Source organism: Elephantulus edwardii, unplaced genomic scaffold (assembly GCF_000299155.1).
Source record: "Elephantulus edwardii isolate Elephantulus edwardi_28Jun2011 unplaced genomic scaffold, EleEdw1.0 scaffold00011, whole genome shotgun sequence".
Classification (NCBI taxonomy): Eukaryota; Metazoa; Chordata; class Mammalia; order Macroscelidea; family Macroscelididae; genus Elephantulus; species Elephantulus edwardii.
Window position 1 is genome coordinate 2,081,059 of NW_006399761.1, and position 20,872 is coordinate 2,101,930.

General features: G+C 55.2%; 1 protein-coding gene across 14 annotated transcripts in view; it reads left to right on the forward strand.

Moving 5' to 3' along the window:
- DYSF (dysferlin) overlaps positions 1 to 20,872 on the forward strand; it is a 238,455-nt gene that overhangs the window by 112,540 nt on the left and 105,043 nt on the right. For all 14 annotated transcript variants that reach the window (XM_006880872.1, XM_006880868.1, XM_006880876.1 and 11 more), the window contains 2 exons: positions 18,491 to 18,584; positions 19,688 to 19,765. In XM_006880872.1, coding sequence (XP_006880934.1) covers positions 18,491 to 18,584; positions 19,688 to 19,765 — 172 coding nt within the window. The remainder of the gene's footprint in view (positions 1 to 18,490; positions 18,585 to 19,687; positions 19,766 to 20,872) is intronic.

The window sequence follows — 20,872 nt, forward strand, 5'->3', positions numbered from 1 at the left end:
CCACTGGACCACTTATGAATTAGAGTCTAGCATGCAACTCCCGAGTTGCAGCACAAATCCCTGTTACGGTTTGAGTGATGGACTCCCAAAGAGGTGGGCAGGCCCTTCAGAACACAGGCCATTTCCTACCTCTGTTGTCTGGGGGTCTCCAGAGCTGGGAGTGAGATGCCCCGGGTGGGTCATTACATGTTATCGAGTCAGAACTGACCTGTAGCTGGCCCTCCAGTGGGTTTACAGAGGATGGAACTCACACGGGAGGAGGTTGCCTATTTCTCTCCCACAGAGCAAGTGGTGGATCCAAACCGCACGCCTTTGAGTTGGCAGTGCAATACTTTACCGCTCGGCCACTGGAGCTCTGGACGAGACACTCCTCTAAATCCAGCCATAATTCCTGCGCACTGTGTGGGATGTGGGCTACGACCTGCATTGAGTGCTGGACTCACACATGTCGTGTGGATCAAGAGCTGTGCACGTCTCTGTGAGTGAGTGAGAGTGTGTGTGTATGTGTGTGTGCACACGCTTGCTTGGATGGGGCCCAGCTCTGGACCAGGCTGGATGTACATCTGTGGGACGCTCAGTGACAGGGCCAGGGAAGTGCAGGGGCCAGGTCCAGTATGTGATGGGTTAGGAACAAGGCAGAGGGTCCAGCGGAGGCCCCAAGCGGCCAGGAGATGGGATGTTCTGTGGTTCTCAGGCCATGATGGGTGATTCACATGGTTCTGTGTGGTCAGGCAGAGGAGCAAGCTCGGAGGCCTGATGACACAGAGACCTCACAGGCTCAGGAGGGAGCCCCCTGGACTTTGGCAAGGGCAGACCCTGCCTTCTAGCTCAGGGAGGGGAACTAAGGGGAGGCAGAGTCCTGAACTAGTCCCCAGACAAGGCCTGGAACAGGGTAGGGCGGAACCACTGGCCGGGTCAGAGCTGGCCACAGTCTGCGACTCATAGGCCAGGGCTGGTGGTCATGACTCCTGTCTTGAGTGAGGAACGAGGTGGACGTGGAACGGGGCTGGTGATGGTCGCTTGATTCTCACTGAGGAGTTGTTGTGAGGTGCCTTGAGCCAACTCGGCCTGTCTCTGTGAACAGCAGATCTGAACCTTGCTCTGTGCCGTACCAGCCTCCCCATCTCTGACACACTCAAGTTCACATCGTCACTGCGTCAGTTTATCTTGTAGAAGGTCTTGCTCTTTTTTGCTGACCCTCCACCTTTCCCAGCATGATGTCCTTTTCCAAGGACTGGCCCTTCTGACCACACGCCCAAAGGCTGTGAGGTGACGCTTCCCTGTCCTCGCCTCTACGGAGCACCCTGGTTGCCCTTCCTTCAGGACAGATGCGTTTGTTCTTGAGACAGCTCAGGAGGTCTTCAGTACTCTCCTCCTGCACCACAATTCAAAGCCACCAGGGCTTTGGTCTTCTGACCATCAGGGTGGGTACAAAGCCGTTGTGAGAGGCAGGCTGCAGAGTGAAGGCAGCTCTGAGAAGCCACACTGTGTCCTGAGTAATCAGGCCCTGCTTTCATCTGGCGGAATCGCAGCTCAGATTGGTTTATAAGAGAGGAGGGGTACACGGGTGGGCTCACAGGTAAAGCGATGGGTAATGCAAACGAATGAGCGCATTGACAAGGGAGCGGTCAGAGGTTCAAATCCACTCTGAGTGGCTTGGAAGAAAGCCCTAGGAATTACTTTCTAAAACAAGAATTAAAAGCCACGTGGAGCACAGGCAGAGTCGTTGAGGAGCCGGGTTCGGCTCACACGGCTGGGTGAGCCCGAGAGAAGAATAGGTGTTAGGTCCGGCTGCAGGTGGGGCTTCGTCAGGGCTCCCGGGACATCTGCGGGGCTGCTTCTCTCCTCTGCGTTGGCCTCGTTCCCACACAGCTCTGCTCTGTGGAGGTGGTCCCAGGACGAAGGGCTGACCTCGTCCCCTAGCCAGCACAGCCCACCCCACCATCCCTCGGCTTCCCTTGCAGCTGGTGGACAGTGCTGCCTGAGTAAGGCCAACAGCAGCCTCGCATCAGCCCCAGCTCCCCCCCCCCCCCCCCCCCCCCCCCCCCCGTCTGAGGGTGAGGAGTTGGGGGCTCTGATTGGCTGTCCTGCCTCCTCTGTGATTGACAGCCCTAGAGGACTGGGGAGAGGGGCTTCTAAGAGTAGAGGAAAGAGGCCCCAGGCCTTCATGCAGTGAACCGTGGGGGCTGGCAGGAGCTGTGGGATCCAGGAGGGCCCTTCATTAGGTGGCTGCAGAGAAGAGCCTTGGGTGGGACTCCAGGCCTGCGGTGGTCGTCAGGGTGTGGGTCGTAGGACCACCGTGGAGGAAGTGGACATGGCAGGGCTGGGGCAGAGGGGTCAGAGACGCCGCAGACACTCCTCTGAATGGACTGCGGTGCCGCTGCCCTTGGCAGGCCGGGCGGGGTGTGCCCAGGCCGCGATGAGTTCACGTTTGGCCCTGGCACATCTGACACATGAAGCTCAGGATGCAAAGGCGGCCCGGGGCTGCCTGCCAGGCGGTCAGAGCAGTGAGGCTGGGAGGCCACGGGCGGGCTGTGGGGCGGGCGTGGGGTCCATTGTCAGGGGCTTGGGGAGAGGGGCAGGTGGTGAAGCCAGGGTGCGTGTCCTGCATGATGGAAACTCAGGGCTGGACCATTCTGGAGGACCCACTGCCAAGCTTCCCCAGCTCAGTGACCAGGGGAAGGAAAGGGACACCTCTTTCCCAGAAACAGAGAAGGCCGTGGACTGTGTGCTGGTGGGCGAGGATCTCCTGAAGAGTTGCTGAAAGCCAGTGTCGGGTCAGCTGGGAGGGGAGGCCGATGGGCATATGCCCACCTGTGTGCCCGCAGTCACCTGTGACCTGCACAGGACACCTGCATGCTGACCTGCCAATCCCAGGGGACCACCAGCTGCAGAGGCAGGAACCCCCAAACCCTAACTTCGGGGGCCACCAAGCTTTGGAAGGCCTTCAGGAGTAGTAGGCATTTGGAAAGGGCCATAGGCACATTTGACAATAACTGTCTAGACCAATGCCCTCCGCCCCCTCACCCCCATCACAGTTTCCTTCCACGGTCACCTTTCCATGCCCCTGCTAGGGCCTCGGACAGCCAGCTCCCCATCAGGAGTCCAGCCTCCCCTGTCCTGCCCTCGCATATACTGACGCCCAGCAGAATCCACCCTGCTTCACAGGACAGTTGGGCAGGTGTTCTGGTTGCTGGGACCCCAGTTCCTGCCCCGAGCGCTGCGTGTTCCCCACTGTCACGACGTTACCCACTGTCACACTGCCTGTTGAGTGCTGTGGTGGAAGGGACTAGCCTTGGGAGTCGGTCAGACTTACCTTCACCTTGACTTTGGCCTTCCTTGCTGAGGACGATTCACTTGCTCCTTTGGTGACTGTTTCCTCATCAGGAAAGTCATCCCTAGGGTGGCTGTCAAAAGTGACAAAGTGCTGAGGTGCTGCGCTTCCCAGACTTGATTAGCGCAGGAGCCCCTTAGGGAGATTGTTAAAGGTGGATGCTTGTCTGCTGCTCTTGGCGGGTGGTTTCCATCCCGCGGTGGCCCCGGGGTGATGCTGACTCGTGGCTGGTCTGAGGACCACATTTGAGTAGCTTCTGCGTGGAGGAAAGGAGGCTCCTGATGATGAGGGGGGTGGTCTTCCCCATCCCCTTGTTTGCTCTTCCGAGAGAGGCAGGTGTGTCTGAACCTGTGTGGTCACCCCTGACCTGGAGGTCCTGGAGAAGGACACTTCCAGCTCCATGGGGGAGAAAAGTGATGATGTGACCTTGATCTGAGGAGTCTTCCCACTTGATGCAGTCCCTGGGGGACGCCTGACGGTGTAACTGAATGTGGTCGGCTCCAGGGAGTGTGCGTCTCGGGGTGCTGGAGGCTGGACTGTGTCCCTCGGGAGTGAGGTGCCAAGTGAGGAAGAGGAGGCCATCGAGAGGCAGACCTTGAGGAGCCTTGGCAAGGCCTGTGGGTGGGACAGGTGACCTCAGGGGCTGATCATTTTGGGTGTCTGAACCCCACACCCAGCCTCCCCCCTCGGGGCCCACCGTCCACCGCCAGGCCTCGCCCGCCAGCGCCCTTCTGGAGGAGGCTGCTGGAAGGCAGGCCCCGTCTGCTCATTAGCACGGGCAGCCTTTCCCCAAAACCGTCTGCAGGGGCCAAGCCTGGCTCCCTCCGCGGAGCGGGAGGCCCTGGCTCCGTCTGCTAATCGTCTGCTGTCTCCATCCCGAGCATTATTTTATTTTCGTATTATTCTTTTTCCAGCTAATATCCTGGCATTCCCAAAGACACCGGGTTTCATAATCTTCCTGGCGTTCCCAGGGAACTGGGAAGCGGAGCACAAAGCCGCTATTATAGCGCGTTCCATCCAGCCTCCCTCTCCGCGCCCCACACCCTCGCCGCCTCCGCCAGCTCCCACCCAGCCACCCCCTCCCGACGCCACCGGTCTCTCTGGGAACTCTCTGACGGCTGCCTGCCGGGATGAGCTCAGAGAATCCGTGCTGTCGCCTTTCCTGGGCCTGCCCCCGCCCCGTGCGCCGAGAATTTTCCAGAGCCCGCTTTCTGTGCTTGGCGCAGTGCGGGGAGTTTTCTGAGATGCCTGAGCTTGGGCAGGGAAGGGAGGGGACGTCAGCAATGAGTGCGTGTAGTCTTAGGGGTTTGGAAAGGTCTCTGTCCTGTTCCAAAATGGTGCTCTTGACCTGGCTGCAAAAGTGTGGGACTGCCTTGAAATTGTATGCAAAGCTATGCATGGGGCGGGGGCGGGGGACTGTGTCTGTGCGCGCGCGTGAGCGCATGCTGGTGCCCACGTCTTTGTTGTGGGCTTGAGGTCCGTGCTCCATCCAACTCTCAGGATGCAGCGCCCTAAGGTTGTTGTTGTTGTTATGTGCCGTAGAGTGTAGAGTCGTTTGCGACTCATAGCGACCCTATGCACAACAGCCCTAAACCCTGCTCTATCCTGCGCCAACCGCACTGCCTCTGACACACCCATCCCGATTACCCCAGTCACCGAATCAATCCATCTCATAGAGGGTCTTCCCCTCCTGCGCTGTCCCTCCACCCTCCCAAGCATGATGTCCCTCTCCAAGGACCTGTCTCTCCTTACAACATGTCCAAAGTATGTCAGACAAAGCCCCAGAATCCTTGACTCCAAGGAGTAGCTTGGTTTAATCCTCTCCAAGATGAATCTGTTTGTTTGCCTGGAAGTCCATGGTACATTCAGTACTCTTCTCCAGCACCACAGCTCAAAAGCATCCACTCTCCTTCTGTCCTCCCTAGTCATTGTCCAACTCTCTGATGCATAACAAGCGATTGCAAAGACCATGGCCTGTATCAGGTGCACCTTAGTCTCCAGAGAGACACTGTTGCTCCTGAGTACTTTAGAGAGGTCCCTAAGGAGCATCCCGCAAACCAAACCTGCTGCTGCTGAGTTGATTGTGATGCGTTGAGACCTTCCATTGCGCTTCTGAGCTGTGAATCTCAATGGTCCTTCTCCACTTGAGAAGGTAGTGGGCTCCTGGGACCAGCCTTTTGGTTAGCAACCCAATGCTTAAAGCACCAAACGACCAGGGTTCTTTCAGATGAACGTCATTGTTGTTCGGTGCCATTGAATCAGCTACATCTCATAGAGACCCTGTGAACAACGGATCTGAGCCCCGTCCTATCCTGTGCCATCCTCCTCATCTCTGATGCACTTGAGCCCGTTGCTGCAGTCACTGTCCATTTGTCTGTCTTGTTGAGAGTCGTCTTCTCTTCTGACCCTTCACCTTTCCCTGCTTGATGTCTTTTTCCAAGGACTAGAGCTTAAGAATTACTGCTGAAGTTGTGTTTCCCATGTGCCAGCAAACAGGCTGAGAACTTTTTATGCATCATGTAATTTCATCCCCGTGGCAGCCCCCGCAATCTGGATTGCCTTATCATTCCCGTTTTATAGATGGGGAGACTGAAACTATGGAACTGTGTGGCTGTTTAAGTTTACGACTAAAATAGCTGATAGAAAGAATTAGCTTCTTGTTTCAAGTGCTCGAGAGCCCCATGTGGCTGCTGTCAGCCCTGCTGGACAGGGCAGCAGCAGGCAGCGCTACCACAGCAGTCAGTGGCATTGATCAGCACAGCTCTGGAACGACTCTGAACCCCAAACGTTCACACCACAGGATGAGTGGGTGTTAGAACCAGGGCTTTGAATGGATTTTCCTAGGCTCATTCGCAGCTGACAAAGTGAAACCAGAACAGACTCAAACTTCTAAAATGTGAGCATCCTGGAATGATAGAATGGAATGGGAAAGGTTGTAGGTAGATAATCCTACTAGAAACGTAATCTAGAAAACAAGGATGCAGCTGGGCTGTGTGCCAACTGAATCTCTTGACCAGCAGAGTCAGAGAGCATGGTGCCCTGCTCAAGGATGCCATCTGTTTGTGTTACTTTGAAAATATCTCACCCTCCACAGTGCTGGCAATAGACCACTATCACATCTCAGGCTCCAGAAAGGGCTCACCAGACCTCTGCCCAGTCTCCCACTCCAGGGCTTTGCCACATATTTTTCCCAGCTCCTGTTACCATCAACTCAAAGAAAGGTTCGGCCACTGACTTCCCAAAAGTCAGCCCTGGGAATGTCTAGGGAGCAGATCTTAACTCTGACACACGTGGAGGTGCCATGAGTGAGGGTCAATGTCATGGCCACTGACCTTCCATGCGGCTTGATGCTCCTGTGGTTATTTCTGTCTGCTGTGTCTGTGAAGTACAAAGAGTACACAGAGTGTTCTACTGCCCTTCTCTTCCCAACGCTGCCCTCAGCGGTGACGTGCAGGCAGCTTCAGAGCAGCCAGGACAAGGATATACATACCGCGCAAGTCACAAATGCAACCAGTCAGGGCTGGCTTTGTTTCCGGAAAGCCTGTTGTTAAACTCGTCTCAGCACACCTCTGCCCCAAGGTGACCTTCCCTCCCGGCTTCACTGAGACTCCCAAATAGCAGTGCAGTGTGGAGAGGAGAGCTTTGTGGACCCCTCACGCAGCCCAGCCATCGTCCGCGTGACCTCTGAGAGTCTCCTAGGAGCACACAGCCAGAATAACTACTCCTTACCGTCTCTGCATCACCAGGAGCCCTGGTGGAGAGCATGTAACCTACACATAGGCGGTTGGGGCGCACCAGCAGCTCCATGGGAGAAAGATGGGCAGTCTCCTCCTGTGCAGACTTGCGGCCTCAGGAACCTGGTGAAGAGGTGTTATGAGTCGGAACTGAATTCCACTCTGTGCTGAGCAAATTCTTCAAGAAGCTGAAGAAGGATGTGACGTTAGGATTGGAGGGAAGACTTCTCACTAATCTTCATTATGGAGATGACACAACTTTGCTTGCTGAAAGTGAGGAGGACTTGAAGCTTCTGCTGTAGAAGAGTAAACACTGCAGCCTTCAATGAGGATAGTATCTCAGTGTCTAGAAAACAAAATCCCTGCCGCTGGACCATTAGGCAACAGCATCACGGCCGGAGAAAGGATTGTCAACAACTTCATCTTACTTAGACCGATAATCAGTATACTTTATATTCACAGTCAAGAGATAAAGAGACGGGTTGCACTGGAGAAGTCCACAGTCAGGGACCCCTCCACATTATCGAGGAGCAGTTACATTAGTTGGAGGACTCAGGTGCCCCTGATCCAGGCTATAGTCTTTTCCCCTGATCCAGGCTATAGTCTTTTCAGCCACTTGCTATGCATCTGAGAGCTGGACAGTGAATAAGGATAATAGAGGAAGAATTGATGCCTTTGAGCTGTGGTGTTGGGGAAGAGTGCTGAATATCCCATGGGCTGTGAAAAGGACAAACAGATATGTCTTGGAGAAGGTGAAGCCAGAATGCTTCTTAGAGGCAAAGGTGGTGAAACTTCATCTCAGATACTTTGGACACGTTGCTAGGAGAGATGATTCCTTGGAAGGGCCATCATGCTTGGGAAGGTAGAGGTGTGGTGAGAGAAAGACCCTCCAACCAGGTGGGTTGACAGTGTGACTGTGACAGTAGGATTGGGTGGGTCGGGAAGTGTGAGGATGGCACAGGATAGGACGGGGTTCAGATCTGTTGTCCATAGGGCCGTTATGGGTTGTTTTTGACTCGAGGGTACCTAACAACCGCAGCAGTGGACTGGTTGTGGGTGGTCCTGACTGCTTGTCTGCAGTGGGCACGCAGTAGCGCCTTTGTCCTGGGACAGCTGCAAGGATGAAGCAAGGTTGTGCGTGACCAGAGTAGAGGACCCCATTGGTCTCAGGCTCGATCCGAGCACTGGCTGGTCCCTCAGGATGTGGACGCTGGGGGGCTCTGCTTATGTGTATTAAGCAGAATGAAACTCACGGACACTAGCATTTGAAGCGTGCGTGCCTCAGTTGGGTGGATGTGCTACGTATCCTCCATGGTGGCATTGTGCACGTCCATGAAGGTCCAAGACCACTGTGAGGTCACCACTGGATCATGCTGGGACAGTGGGGGTTATCTTGGCTCATTCTAGGTCCATGGCCATGTGGCCGTCCTGAGTGCTGAGCGGCTCTGCATAGGAGGGACGTTCTCCACGGCCCCCTCATCTGGAGACGTGGAGGTCCTCCCTACACATTTACTGCCCACATGTGGCATCTTGAATCTTCCAGGTTTCCGGATTCCTCTCCCAGCTCCCTGGGGCCAGCCAGCAGGTTTGCAGAGTTTAGCAGCTGCTTCCACGCCCTGGCTGCAGCTGTAAATTCAATGGGGCTGCACCCTCACCTGCTATTCCACTCAGGGCTGCAGTCAGTCCTGGGTACGAGGGGCGGTCTGTGTGTGTGAGTGCCGCTCCCTCTTACAGAGCTCCCTCTGTGGGCCTGGCCTTCTGTGTGGAGCTTTCCTGCAAGCGGAGGCAGTCCTGAGGTTGGGCGCTCGGAGTCGGAGCAGTGAAGCCTGGAGCCCAGCAGCCTGGAGCCCTGACTTGGCGCCCAGCCCCGGCCTTTCTGAAGGCCCTGCTCTGCTGTTCTGAGTGTGATGGGGAAGCAGAGGTCTGAGTAGAGCCCTGACTATGGGCCATGTGTCCTGGGGAAGATGCTGCCCATTCTGGGTCCTAGTTCTCTCACTGGCCAGGTCTAGACAGTAAGTGACATCACAACTCAGACAGTGACCTACTACTATAGAGGGCGCGGATGATGACACTTTGAGGCAGACAGACTCTGGGCACGCTGTCAGGAGAGACCAGTCCTTGGAAAAAGACATCATCATGCTGGATAAGGAGCAAGGTCAGAGAAAGAGAGGAAGACCTTCCCCAGGATTAATTGACACAGTGGTCACCAGTGGTCTTGAGCACATCACAGATGGTGAGCACGGCGCAGGCCAGGGCATGTTCAGAGGATCCCTGTGAGTTAGTCACTTCAGCAGCCCCTAGGAGAAATAACGGCATAGATCCCCAAAGGGTCCAGGTGGTGGTGCTGACTGAAAGGTTGGTGGTTCAAATCCACCAGTCGCTCCTCAGGAGACGTATGCGCAGTCTGCTCTCCTAAAGGTTTACAGCTTGGAGACCTGATGGGAGGTCACTGTCAGTGAGAAGCAGCCTGATGACAGATGACGTGCTTGCTTGTATTTTTATTAGAGTCCTGGTGGCATAGAGGTTCAAGTTGCCATTCAGAAGGTCGGTGGTTCAAACCCACCAGCTCCTCTCTGGGTAGAAGATGAAGCAAAGATGAAAAGCCGTGGGAATGCAGGGAAGTTCTTTGCTCTGCAAGGTCCCTGGGAACTGGAATTGACTTGAATCAGAGCCAGGCTTGTTATTAGAATGGGTGGGCAAGCGGCAGCCCCCCCCCCCCCCCCGGGTCACATTCTGTCCTGTGCTGGTTTTTGTAAATAAGGTTTTATTGGAACATGGCTAATGCTCACTGTTTATGTATTAGTTATGTATTAAGGTAGTTCTGGCTGAGTAGGTTAGGACTTGTGCTGCCATCCAAAAGGTAGGTAGTTTGAATCCACCGGCTCTTCTGAGGGAGAAAGATGGACAGTCCCTTCTTGTGTGACTTATAGCCTCTGAAAGCCCGTTGAAGGGCCAGCTATGAGCTGGTTCTGATTCAACAGCACGTAGCAACAACAGCTTGTAGGTGGCTGGCAGAGCCAAATGGTGGCGAGAGAGGTTGTTACGTGGCCCCCAAAGGGGGAAATACATTCTATCCAGCCTTTTGTAGCAAGTTTGCAGAGCTTTGTGTAGCCCAGGTCCTTAATGTCCAGAGACTTCACAAATCCACGTGCGGAGATCCCAGAGGACTCGCAGGCAGGTGTCATGCTGTGTCAGGCTAGCAGGCACGTGTGTGTGTGCACAGGGGTGTGTGCAGACGTGTGCACGTGTGTGTGTATATGTGTGTGCACACACATGTGTGCATATTTTTGAGGGTATGCATGCGTGCTTGAACACCTATGTGCATAGGGATTGCATGTCTTCATACGTGGAAACAGCAGAGAACTCCCTTGTGTCATGCCAGAACACGTCAGTGATTAGGACAGTTCTTCCACTAATGGCCTCAAATGACCCCGGCTCACACCCATATGCTCCAGCATGATGGGGAATGTCCCAGAGCAGTTGAGGTAAATGGCCACCCAGTGGTGACCCCTGGGGGTCTTGGTCCCCCATGCATTTGCACTATGTCACACATGAAGACAGAACACACACTCCCAACGGACACACACATGACTCCTCCAAATGCAGGGGTAGGTGGGCTTCGTTCTGCATAAGACACACACACAGAGACCCTCAGCCTCCACCCTCCACGTCCTGAACAAGACCGCACCGTGTCAGATCGACCCTGAGACGGGCCCATGCCCTCTGCCCTGTTCAGCTTTGTTAGGTGCCATCAAGTCGAGTGCCCTGCAGCCGCCCTATGAACAACAGATTCACAGGGCCCTGTCCTGTCCTGCGCCATCACTTCACCCTCTGAGATGTCCTGGGAGAGGGGCCCTGGGTGTTTGCCCTCTTGTAGCACAGATAAGGCGTCTGAACCACGCTGGCCAAGCCCACAGCTGCGACGTGAGAAAACAACCCACATTGTTTCACCCAGGAGTCTCTTGTGTTTGTGACCTTGGGTCAGGTTTAAGGGGGTCATGAGTGCCCACTATACATTATTGTTTCCCAAGACCTTGCTCCCCTCTTCCAGGTATTGCCACCCTCACTGGGTTGCCACTTGAGGAGTTGTAGTGGGTTTTGTGGCACCTGCAAGGTCCTCTTGTCTTGACCTTCTGTGAGCAGCTGCACCCCAGGGGAGGCCTGGTCCCCAAGAGCAGGCAGCAGGATCCCTTACATAGCTGCATAGCTGGTCCTAAGAGGGGGTGCCTGGCCACAGACCACAGGCTGCCAGCCCCAGAGTCCGTCCGCATGAGCTATGGAGGCAGGAATGTGACTGTGGGAAACCCAATGCCCTTGGCCTGGCCTGGGTCTGGGAAGGTGGGTATGCACATTGAAGGGCCTGGGGGGGGGGTGGACCAGAGCGTCAGACCCCAGCCCCTGCAGCCTGGCTCCAGACAACCCGAGGAGGGTAGCCCTTCCCCCTCCCCGCCTCCACCCTGCTTCCATGTCTCAGCTTCAGTCCTGAGGTGGTGAGGCCAAGGCAGCCTTCCCCTCCCCACCTCCAGCCTGCTTTCTCATCCCAGCCTCAGCCCCTCAGCAAAAGGCAGCCTTCTCTTCTCAGGTCTCATACACCCTCCTGCTCCTCCTCCAGGAAGCCTTCCTGAATGAAACCCCAGGACTGTCCCATTCTGTGCCATCCCACATGCGACCCCAGCCCGAGATGGGATTCCACACCAGTTGCTCTTTCTGTAACGGTCAGACCCCGAGTGTCACTGACTCACAGTTCTTGTACCTTTTTCTGAGGTGGGACATGTCTTAGGGCAGGGGGTTGCTGGAGATTTCATCTAATGTGATAAATGTTCGGTGTTCACTCTGTGAGATGCCCACCTGGGTGCTGGGATCCTTCCCTCAAGTCGGGCTCTGTACCCCAGAGAAGATCTTATCCTCGCGCAGTTCCTCCTGGAGGGAGGCTGTGTGACGAGAGGCGGGTGTGCTGGGGGCTCCATCATGGACTCAGGAGATTTCCCTGAGGACTCCTGGCGCCAGCTGTGCACTGGGTGGGCCACCGTGGTACTCTCCCGGAGTCACAGGCTGGCACGTCACACATCTGATGGTGACAAGCAGTCTATGAAAAAGAAATCCAGACAGAGGGAGAGAGAGCGGCTTCGTGGGTGCGAGTGTGCGTGGTGGGGAGTGTGTGTGTATGAGTAAGGTGTGTGTGAGTGGGATGTGTATGTGGTGTACGTGAGTGTGAGTGATGTGTAGTGTATGAGTGTGAGGAGAGAGAGAGGCTTTGTGGGTGCGAGTGTGCGTGGTGGGGAGTGTGTGTGTATGAGTAAGGTGTGTGTGAGTGGGATGTGTGTGTGGTGTACGTGAGTGTGAGTGATGTGTAGTGTATGAGTGTGAGTGTTGATGGATGTAAGAGTGCACTGGTGTGTGTGAGAGTGTGTATGGATGTGTGGTGTGTGAGAGTGTGCGTGTATGTGTGAATATGTATGTGTGGGTGTTTGGGTGTGTAGGAGGGGTGTGTGTGGATGTGAGGCGTGTGAGCGCACGGAATGTGAGTGTGCATATGTGCATGAATGGAGTGTGTGTGTATGGGTGTGAGTGAGTGTGTGGGCATGTGAGTGCAGGAGTATGAGGGTATGAGTGTATGTGGTGTATACACAAGTGTGCACGGGGTGGGGGAGTGTGCACGGGGTGTATATGGCGGGTGTGAGTGTGTGTCTGGGTGTGAATGGCACACATGTAGGTGTGCATGTGTGTGTATGGGATGCTTGAGTGTGCACTGAGTGTGTATAAACATATGACGTCTGGATGGTGTGTAAGAGCGTGGTGTGAGTGTGCAGGGTGTGTGTGTATGCATGGGGTCTGTGTCAGTGTGCATGAGAGTGTGAACCTGGGATTTGTACGGAGTGTGTATGGTGTGTGTGCATGTACTGTGGGTGTGTACATAGTGTGTGTGTGCACAGGGTATGAGTTGTGAGTGTATGGAGGTGTATGGGAATCTGTGGAGTGTGTAGGTGTGAATTCAGTGAGTGTATGAGTTTGGGGTGAGTGTCCATGGTGTGTGTGTGTGTGTGTGTGTGTATTCACATGGGGTCGGTGTGTATAGGTGTGTGAATACGGGGAGTGTACGAGTTTGTGGTGAGTGTCCATGGTGTGTGTGTGTGAACATGTGAGTTGGGCTTGCAGATGTGTGGGTGTGGGTGTGTGAAGGCGATGTGTGGTGTGGAATGTGAGTGAATGCAGGTGCTTAGAGTGTGCAGGTGTGGTGTGTGACTGGTGTGTGTGGGTGTGCATGTGGTGATACTTGTGTGGTTATGCATGTTGTGATGTGTGCAGTGGGGAACAGCAATGGCCTGGCACATGGGGTGTCAGAGGGAAGGTCGGGCAGGAGAGAGAGGTCTTCCAGAAGCCTCCATATCAGTTTCACGAGATGTCATTGCCTCGTTAGTGACAAAGTCCCTGAGTGTGCGCCCAGCTGTGTGACCCAGTGCGTACTTCTGAGTGGAGAAACTGTCGTTGGAGTGTCTGTGTTGGTTCAGACGGTGCTCTGATGTGGGCTGGTGTCATCACACCTCCCCAAGCCCACGTGCTTGTTCTCACCTGAGGCCTCCCAACCTCCATTCACTCCATCCCTTACTCACAGGTCACTGAATCCCTGCTGTGCGTGGGCTGCTCGCTGCAGGCCGGGTGTACATGGGGGACCTCACAGCTTTGGGGACAGAGAGAGAGTAGCAGACAGGTATCTGTGATGCCAGGTGGCAGGTGCACTCACAGGTGCTGGGGATCATGGTAGGGGTCCCCTGCTCATCCTTTCAGGGAGACTTACTGAGATGAGATGGACCCGCGGAGGGCACCTTAGGAGGAGCTGAGGGGACAGCATATAAGAGAGGGGGATGCTAGAAATGACCCCCAGGGGTCCGGCTGGTCTAAGTGTCCTGTGCCCTGGTCTGATGGGGACATATGCAGAGTCTGGCTCTCGCTCTTTGGGACCAGTGGGGCTGAGCTGCTGAAGAGGTTGACCAGCAGGTAATGTGGGGTTCTGCCTGGACATGGAGCAGGGTGGCTGTGGGACTGGGGCTCTCTGGTTGAGCTTTGTGGGTGATCAACAGCGCACGCAATTAGAGTCCCTAGTGCTTGCTTCTGGGTCCCTAGAAATGCGACATCCCAGCCTTTCCATCCATCCATCTCCTTGAGCTCAGGGGAGGAGTGACCGGCAGAGGGCCCCAAGGGCTGGGGCTGGGTGCTCTGACCTAGGGGATTTGAATGTCACACCCAGTGCCTGTATCTTTTGGGGTGTGGAGACATCTGGTCCTGGTCTTGATAGGAACCCCATGGAGGAGGACACTTTGGTCTCAGGTGGGAGGTCCTGCTCTTGGGCAGAGCAGAGACGGTGCTGGCCAAGCAAATTTGGTGGGGTGGTGAGAGGAGGGAGGGCCACCTGGAAGAGGTTTGCGGTGAGGGGGAGAAGTGAGGGGATGTGCTGTCAGGGGACTGCAGGCAGGGAGGTCGCCAGGAGCTGGGAGGGAAAGCAAGGTGCGGCCATGGAACTGGAGGTGGCTTTCTACCTGTGGGCTTCCCAGGCATCCCCCCAGTCCACACGTGTCGCCCCTGGATTCCGACCAAGCTTTATCTTCTGTGAGGTCAGCTTTCCCTGCATCCCTGATCATGCCTCTCTGGGGACCCCACACCTCATCGTCAGAACAGAACTTTGGCCCTTTCTCTGTCATCCCAGGCTCACCACCACGTTCAAGTCCACTGTCACACTGCTGCACTGGTGCATTCCACCTCTGGTCTCCCCAAGCCACCAAGGGTCTCCCCACACTGGCTCTCTACTTCACCAAACACAATGTCCCTCATGGGTCATTCTGCTTGGGTAACAATGTCTGTAAGCTCTCTGGTGGTCCCATCTGCTGACATTCAGAAGTCACTCACCAGTTTTTTCTTTTTAAATTGAGATTTTAGTGAGAGTTTGTAGAGAACTTGCATTTCCATTCATTCATTGTTGCAAATTTTCCTCCCTTTCCTCTCCCCCTCAGTTAGCTTTTATCTTTGGGGGAAAAAATTCTTTTATTGTTATACAGTCTCCCCCACCACCCTGCCCCCAGTCCACTTTAATATGCAGCTCTTACTCTGAACTCTTGTCATGTCAATAATACCTAATCATATATTCCTTTTATACATTTCCCTCCCTCGTCTGTTTCAATGTCGTGTAATTTATTTATTCCCTCTTTTCTTAGTGTCCCCCAAACTCCATGTTAGTCCTGTTTTATAACAGTGGCACTATGCAATATTTGTCCTTTTGTAACTGAGATATTTCACTCAGCATAATGTCCTTCAGGGTCACCCATTTTTTTATTTTTCATGAGTTCCTTGTTTTTCAGCAACCAGTGTTTTCTTTGTAGCCTCTGTTTGTCTGGAATCTCAGCGGGAAACTGCCCACTATGGGTAACCTATTGGCATTCGAAATACCAGTGATGTAACTGTCGGAGTCACAGCAGCACGCAGGTCACTCTGGGATGACAGCAAGCAGCAGGAGGTCATTCGTAACAGGCATTCACTGAACATGCAGGGCGCTTAATTTCCTTTAATGATCAGAGCTCTGAGATGGGTCCTGTGCAGCTCTTCCAAATGAAAGACAGGGATGGGTTCAGGGAGGTTAAGAAACTTGTCCACAGTACACAGCCAGTCAGTCAGTGTGTGGGGGGGGTCAGAATTACATATCAATCAGCCTGGCTCTTGGACCCCTGTTAGATCTGTGTGCCCAGGAGTAGGACCACCTTGCTTCCTGCAGAGGTGGGGTCCCCTGGAAAGGGAGCTGGGTGTCACCGCCTGGTAGTAGCAGGACTGAGGTGTGTCCTTTGTGAGCAGGTGTATGTCCTGGTGTGGCCTTCGCAGCCTTCTTACAGCATTGGAATAGCTGTCTCAGATGAACCGAGAGGTTGGAGGTTCTAATCCACCCAGCGATTCTGTTCAGGTGTCAGCTATCTGCTGTCAGAAAAATGACAACCTAAACCTAAACCTAAACCTGGGGAGTTCTGCTGTGTCACGTGATTTGAAAATTGAGTTGACATCTGACAAGCGGAGTGCTGAGTGTCCCACAGGCTGTCAAAAGGACAGACAGGTCTGTCCTGGAAGAAGTACAACCAGGGTGCCCCTGAGAGGCAAGAATGGGAAACTTCATGTCACATTCTTTGGGCATTTGGTTAGGAGGCGGAAGTTCTTAGAAAATGGACATGCAGCCAGAAAAGGTGGAGGGTCAGAGAAAGAGAGGAAGAGCTCCGCGCGTGATGGCTTGGCGAAGCGCGTGTCCAAGGTGGCGAGGACACTGCAGGACACAGGACAGGCTGATAACACTCGGACACTGCAGGGATGCAGGCCGGGCCAGAGAGTGGCTGGGAGGGAGCCGGGACGCTTTCAGGAGCAAGGCCTGTCTGAGGCTGTGGGCTGGCTTTGCGGGAAGTGCCCAGTGCTGGAATGAGATTTCCCAAACCACGGAGTTCTGACCGGGAGGCTGGAGTGGACTTTTCAGCTGTCCACAACCAGTGGGAGATTCAGGCAGAGGGGTGAGGGGGTGACTGTGGGTTAAGCGGCTCCATGAACAGTCTCCTCCTGTGTGATTAACTGTCTCTGAAAACCCACCGGAGGGTGAGCTATGGGGCAGTTCTGACTTGATGGCGCGTAACAGTAGTGGGATAAGGAGGGAGCTCTGGTGGGAGAGTGGATAGAGAGCGGTGCTGCTAACCCAAGGAAAGGTAGTTCAAATCCCCTAGCTGCCCCCAGGGAGGAAGACAAATCCTCTTGTGTGATGCCCAGACTCTGAGAACCTGCTCAGGGGTCAGCAGTGGGTCCGCTGTGATCACACAGCAATGAGTGTGAGTTCAAGTCTTCACAGGTTAGGGCGTCTGGCCGTGGGGTGTGGGCTGGGTTAGAGGAGGAAAAACAAGTGTCCTGAGAGGCTCTTGGATACTGTGGGGCTCAGTCTTGTGAGGGGCATGACTGGGAGAGGAGGGGTACTGTGGTGCCGTGGATGCTTGTGTCTGGAAGAGCTGGTGGTGCAGCGATTAAAGGGGCCAACCACAACCCGTCGGTCAGCGGTTTGCTCCCATCGGCCGAAGAGAAGACAGCAGCTTCCCTGCTTCCGTAACACTCTGCAGCCGTGGCAGCGCTGGGGGTGTTTCTACTTTGTCTTTCAGGGTTGCTGAGCGTCCCAATCGGCTCACAGTAGTGGGTGTGGGGGACATTGTAGCTCAGGGACCCGGGGAGACGTCAGGATCCCTGGAGAAATGGCTACAGCCAGCATGGAGTCAGGCCAGGCCAGCTGAGTGCTGGTGGGGGCTGCTCACTGTGGGCGGACCTGCGTGGGGTGAGCAGGCCCCCTGGGGGACAGAAAAGAGCTTTACCCAGGGGTGTGTGTGTGTGTGTGTGCGCGCGCACGTGCGCGTGCGCATGCGTGCTGGTGTGTCCAGGGCATAGGCCACCTCACTGCCTCTGAAAGGAGCAGGTGACAGGAGGGGGGAGGAGAGGAGTGGGGCTGCAGAGGACAGCCTGGGCCCCTGGACACCAACCCCAGAGTCCCAGAGTCCTACTTCTGGACCCCACTTGGGCTCCCAGCCGGGGAGGTCAACGAGCAGGGAGCTAGGACCAGTCTGGAGGCGAAGGCTGCACTGTGACCCACACACCCGGCCTTGGGGCCCTTGCATGGTGTTGGGTTCCTGAGTCTCCAGATGGTGCAGGGCCACCACGAGACGGTGGTGGTGGTGAGAACACCAGACCGCATCTGGCCCAGGGACGTGGGCGAGCCTTGGCGTCATAAGGAGCCATCTGTGGCTCAGCGCTTAGGACCCAGTGCTTTTGAGGACCAGGTGATGGGTCGACAGCCAAACAGTAGGCAGTGTGACAGACCCCTGCTCCTGTCCCGTGTCTGGCCCTGGCTTCAGCCTGAGCCCTCCTCAACCTCCATGCGGTGGGAATCATGAGGAGTTGGGGGTGGTACCAGGCAGCATCCCGGCTCCCATCAACGAGGGACCCTGCTCGGTGGACCTGTCTCCGACTAGCACTGTCTTAGACCTGGAGGGGTGGGAAGATGAGGTCCTGGAGAACTCTCCACTAATATATAATCACTCCTGATGGGGGTACCTCCCTCCATGTGAACGCCCCCTCCGAGAAGCCCTCAGGGTTTATTCCTTCCCTTACCCTCCAACCTCTGTGACCAGAAGAGCTAAAGATTCCACTCAGTAGAGGGGGAGCATCTGCTGCTGTCCTCTGATGATCTGGAGTCAGGCATGTTTTAGGACAAGACAAGGACACAGAGCGGAATTACAGCCCTGACAGCCCAGCTTACGGCAGCTGGGGACACTGTCTCGAGGTCCGGAGCGTGGGCTCTTGGGACCAGTCTCCATGCCACCCCAGCCTCTGGGGCCAGGGGCCGCCATGACCAGCTCTCTGTCCCCAGGGTGGCATGGTGGACGAAAAGAGTGAGGATTCCTTGTACGTCTCGACCATGAAATTCGGCGTAAACAGGCCCACGATCTTCTGCATCTTTGACTGTAAGTGATGTTTGGGGGTGGGATGGGCGTGGGACCGTGGTCCTGACAGTGTGAAGTTCTGTGGTCACTTGTGTGTAGACAGAGGCTGAGAAGGACAGAATCTATGTAATGCAGCCTTGGACAGCGCACAAGCATTTCTGTGTGTGCACATGTGTGCGATGTCCTTGTATTTATCCCCTCATGGTGTTATGGTGCTAAGTTTGAAGGGTCAGAATCGATGGCCAGCTGACCGGATGGTGGATTTTCAGAAGCTGTAGCTCTCACTGGGGGAGATTGCCCGTCTTTCTCCCGTAGAGCAGCTGGTGGATTCGAACTACCTGCCTTTGGGTTGGCAGCACACCTCCTTACCACTAGTCCACTAGAGCTCCCTGTCCCTGGGTGTGCAGTGTGGACTGGTGTATGTCTGTGTGCACTTTGTGTTTGTGTACATGTGTGCCTGTGTGCATCTGTGTGTGTAGTGTGTGTGTCTGCACTGGTATCTGTGAGTAATGTAAACCTTTCTGTGTTTCTGTGTGTGGTGTGTTTCTCTGTGTGCCTGGTTGTGTTTGTCGTGTGTGGTGTGTGCCTCATGAGTGTGTGCGCATCGGGTGTGTAACCTGTGCATCTGCATGTGACACTTGGATGTGTTCACTTTCAATGGTGCCCATGTGTGTATCAGTTCTGGACGAGAAACCAACATTCAAGCCCCCCGCCTCCTGGTGGCCCAGGCATCTCCTCTTTATTCTGCTCCCCTGTCCCCTCCTGTCCCTAACCGTGTGACCCATCCAGAAACTAAACCCTAACCCTACTCCTACCCGTAACCTAAACCCTACCCCTGACTCTAACCCTACCCTGAACCTAAACCCCGACCCTAAACCTGCCCTGAACCTAAACCCTCACTCTCGCCCTGCCACCAGCCTGAACCTAAACCCTCACCCTAAACCTGCCCTAAATCTAAACCTCACCCTCACCCTGCCATAGCCCTGACCCTGTGTTGATCACCACAGTGTGTCCTCCCGGTCCTGGAGAGGGCCATCCTGCCCTGACCTGACCGGGGACAGGCTCCATTCCCCCTGGTAGCCACATGGCCCTCACACTGTGTTTCTGTCTGTCCCTTTGTGAAGATGGGAACCGCTACCATCTCCGCTGCTACATGTACCAGGCCCGGGACCTGGCCGCGATGGACAAGGACTCCTTTTCTGGTAGGTGGGGGGCAGGGGGCAAAGGTGAGGAGTGAGGAGGCTGAGAGCTTGGGCCTCCGGAGTCCGGCCTTCAGCCAGAAGGGACCATAGCCGAGGCATCTCCTTCGTGGGTGGAACCTGCCCTGCCTACCTGTGTGACAGGTTAGGGTCCCTGGGGTCTCCTGACACTCAGGTGCAGTAGCCATGGTCTGCTTGGCTGTCCTTATTCTTCAGGTCCCTTTTATCTTGGCCCCAGGCATCATGTTCTGCTGAGTCCTCTCCACTCCCTTGGTTCCTACTCAGCCATCTCACTGCTCCCCAGTCCTGTGCTCCTGGGTCCCCTGTCTGTGTCCTGATCTCTGGGTGCTGGAGTCCCTCCCCCCCGCCCCCAAGATCCAGTGACCACTCATCTGTGGGAACCTTCCAGACCTTCAGTCCCTCCTCATCCCGTCAGCCACAGCTAGGTATTTTCTGTCCTTCAGATTCTTGAATATGGTGCTGGAACCAAAGCATGTTGGTTCATCTTATCCAGCAAGCCCCCTAAGATGCCATCGCGCGGACTCATCTCCTCTGCTTTCCCTACCTTGGTCCAGGTCTCAGCCTGTTCCTTCCCAGCCTGAAGCCGTCACTCATCCAGGGGCTCCTGGCTCCCAAACTCTCTCAGACACATGTCCTCCTCGTTAGAGCCTTGGCTGCCACCTCACGCTGGCCTTGCCTCATCTGGGCTTTCTGTTCCTGGCTCCCTGCCCCCTTCCACACTGTCCCTGGTGCATCTGGTCCTGTGACCCTCCCCTTATTCAGACGCAGACCGATCAACCCCTGACTCTTCTAGAATGACTGTCCAGATCCTCAGTCTGAGGCTCTCCTCTCCATCTTCCTACGCACCCTTTTCCAGCTGCGTCTCGGCCCCGCCAACAGTTGTCCACACTTGTTGAGTTCTTCCACATGCCTGGCTTTTGCATCCAGTGCTCCTTTTGCCTGGACGATATTCCCTCTTGAGTTTGAATCAAGCCAACTCTTACTCATCCTTCAAAACCCAGCCCAGATGCCCCCTAATCCTTCGTTGAGCTGAGCTGGCTGCTTCTTCCTTGGCCCCTGTGCTGTCCCTTTTTTGCTTGGTCTACCCCT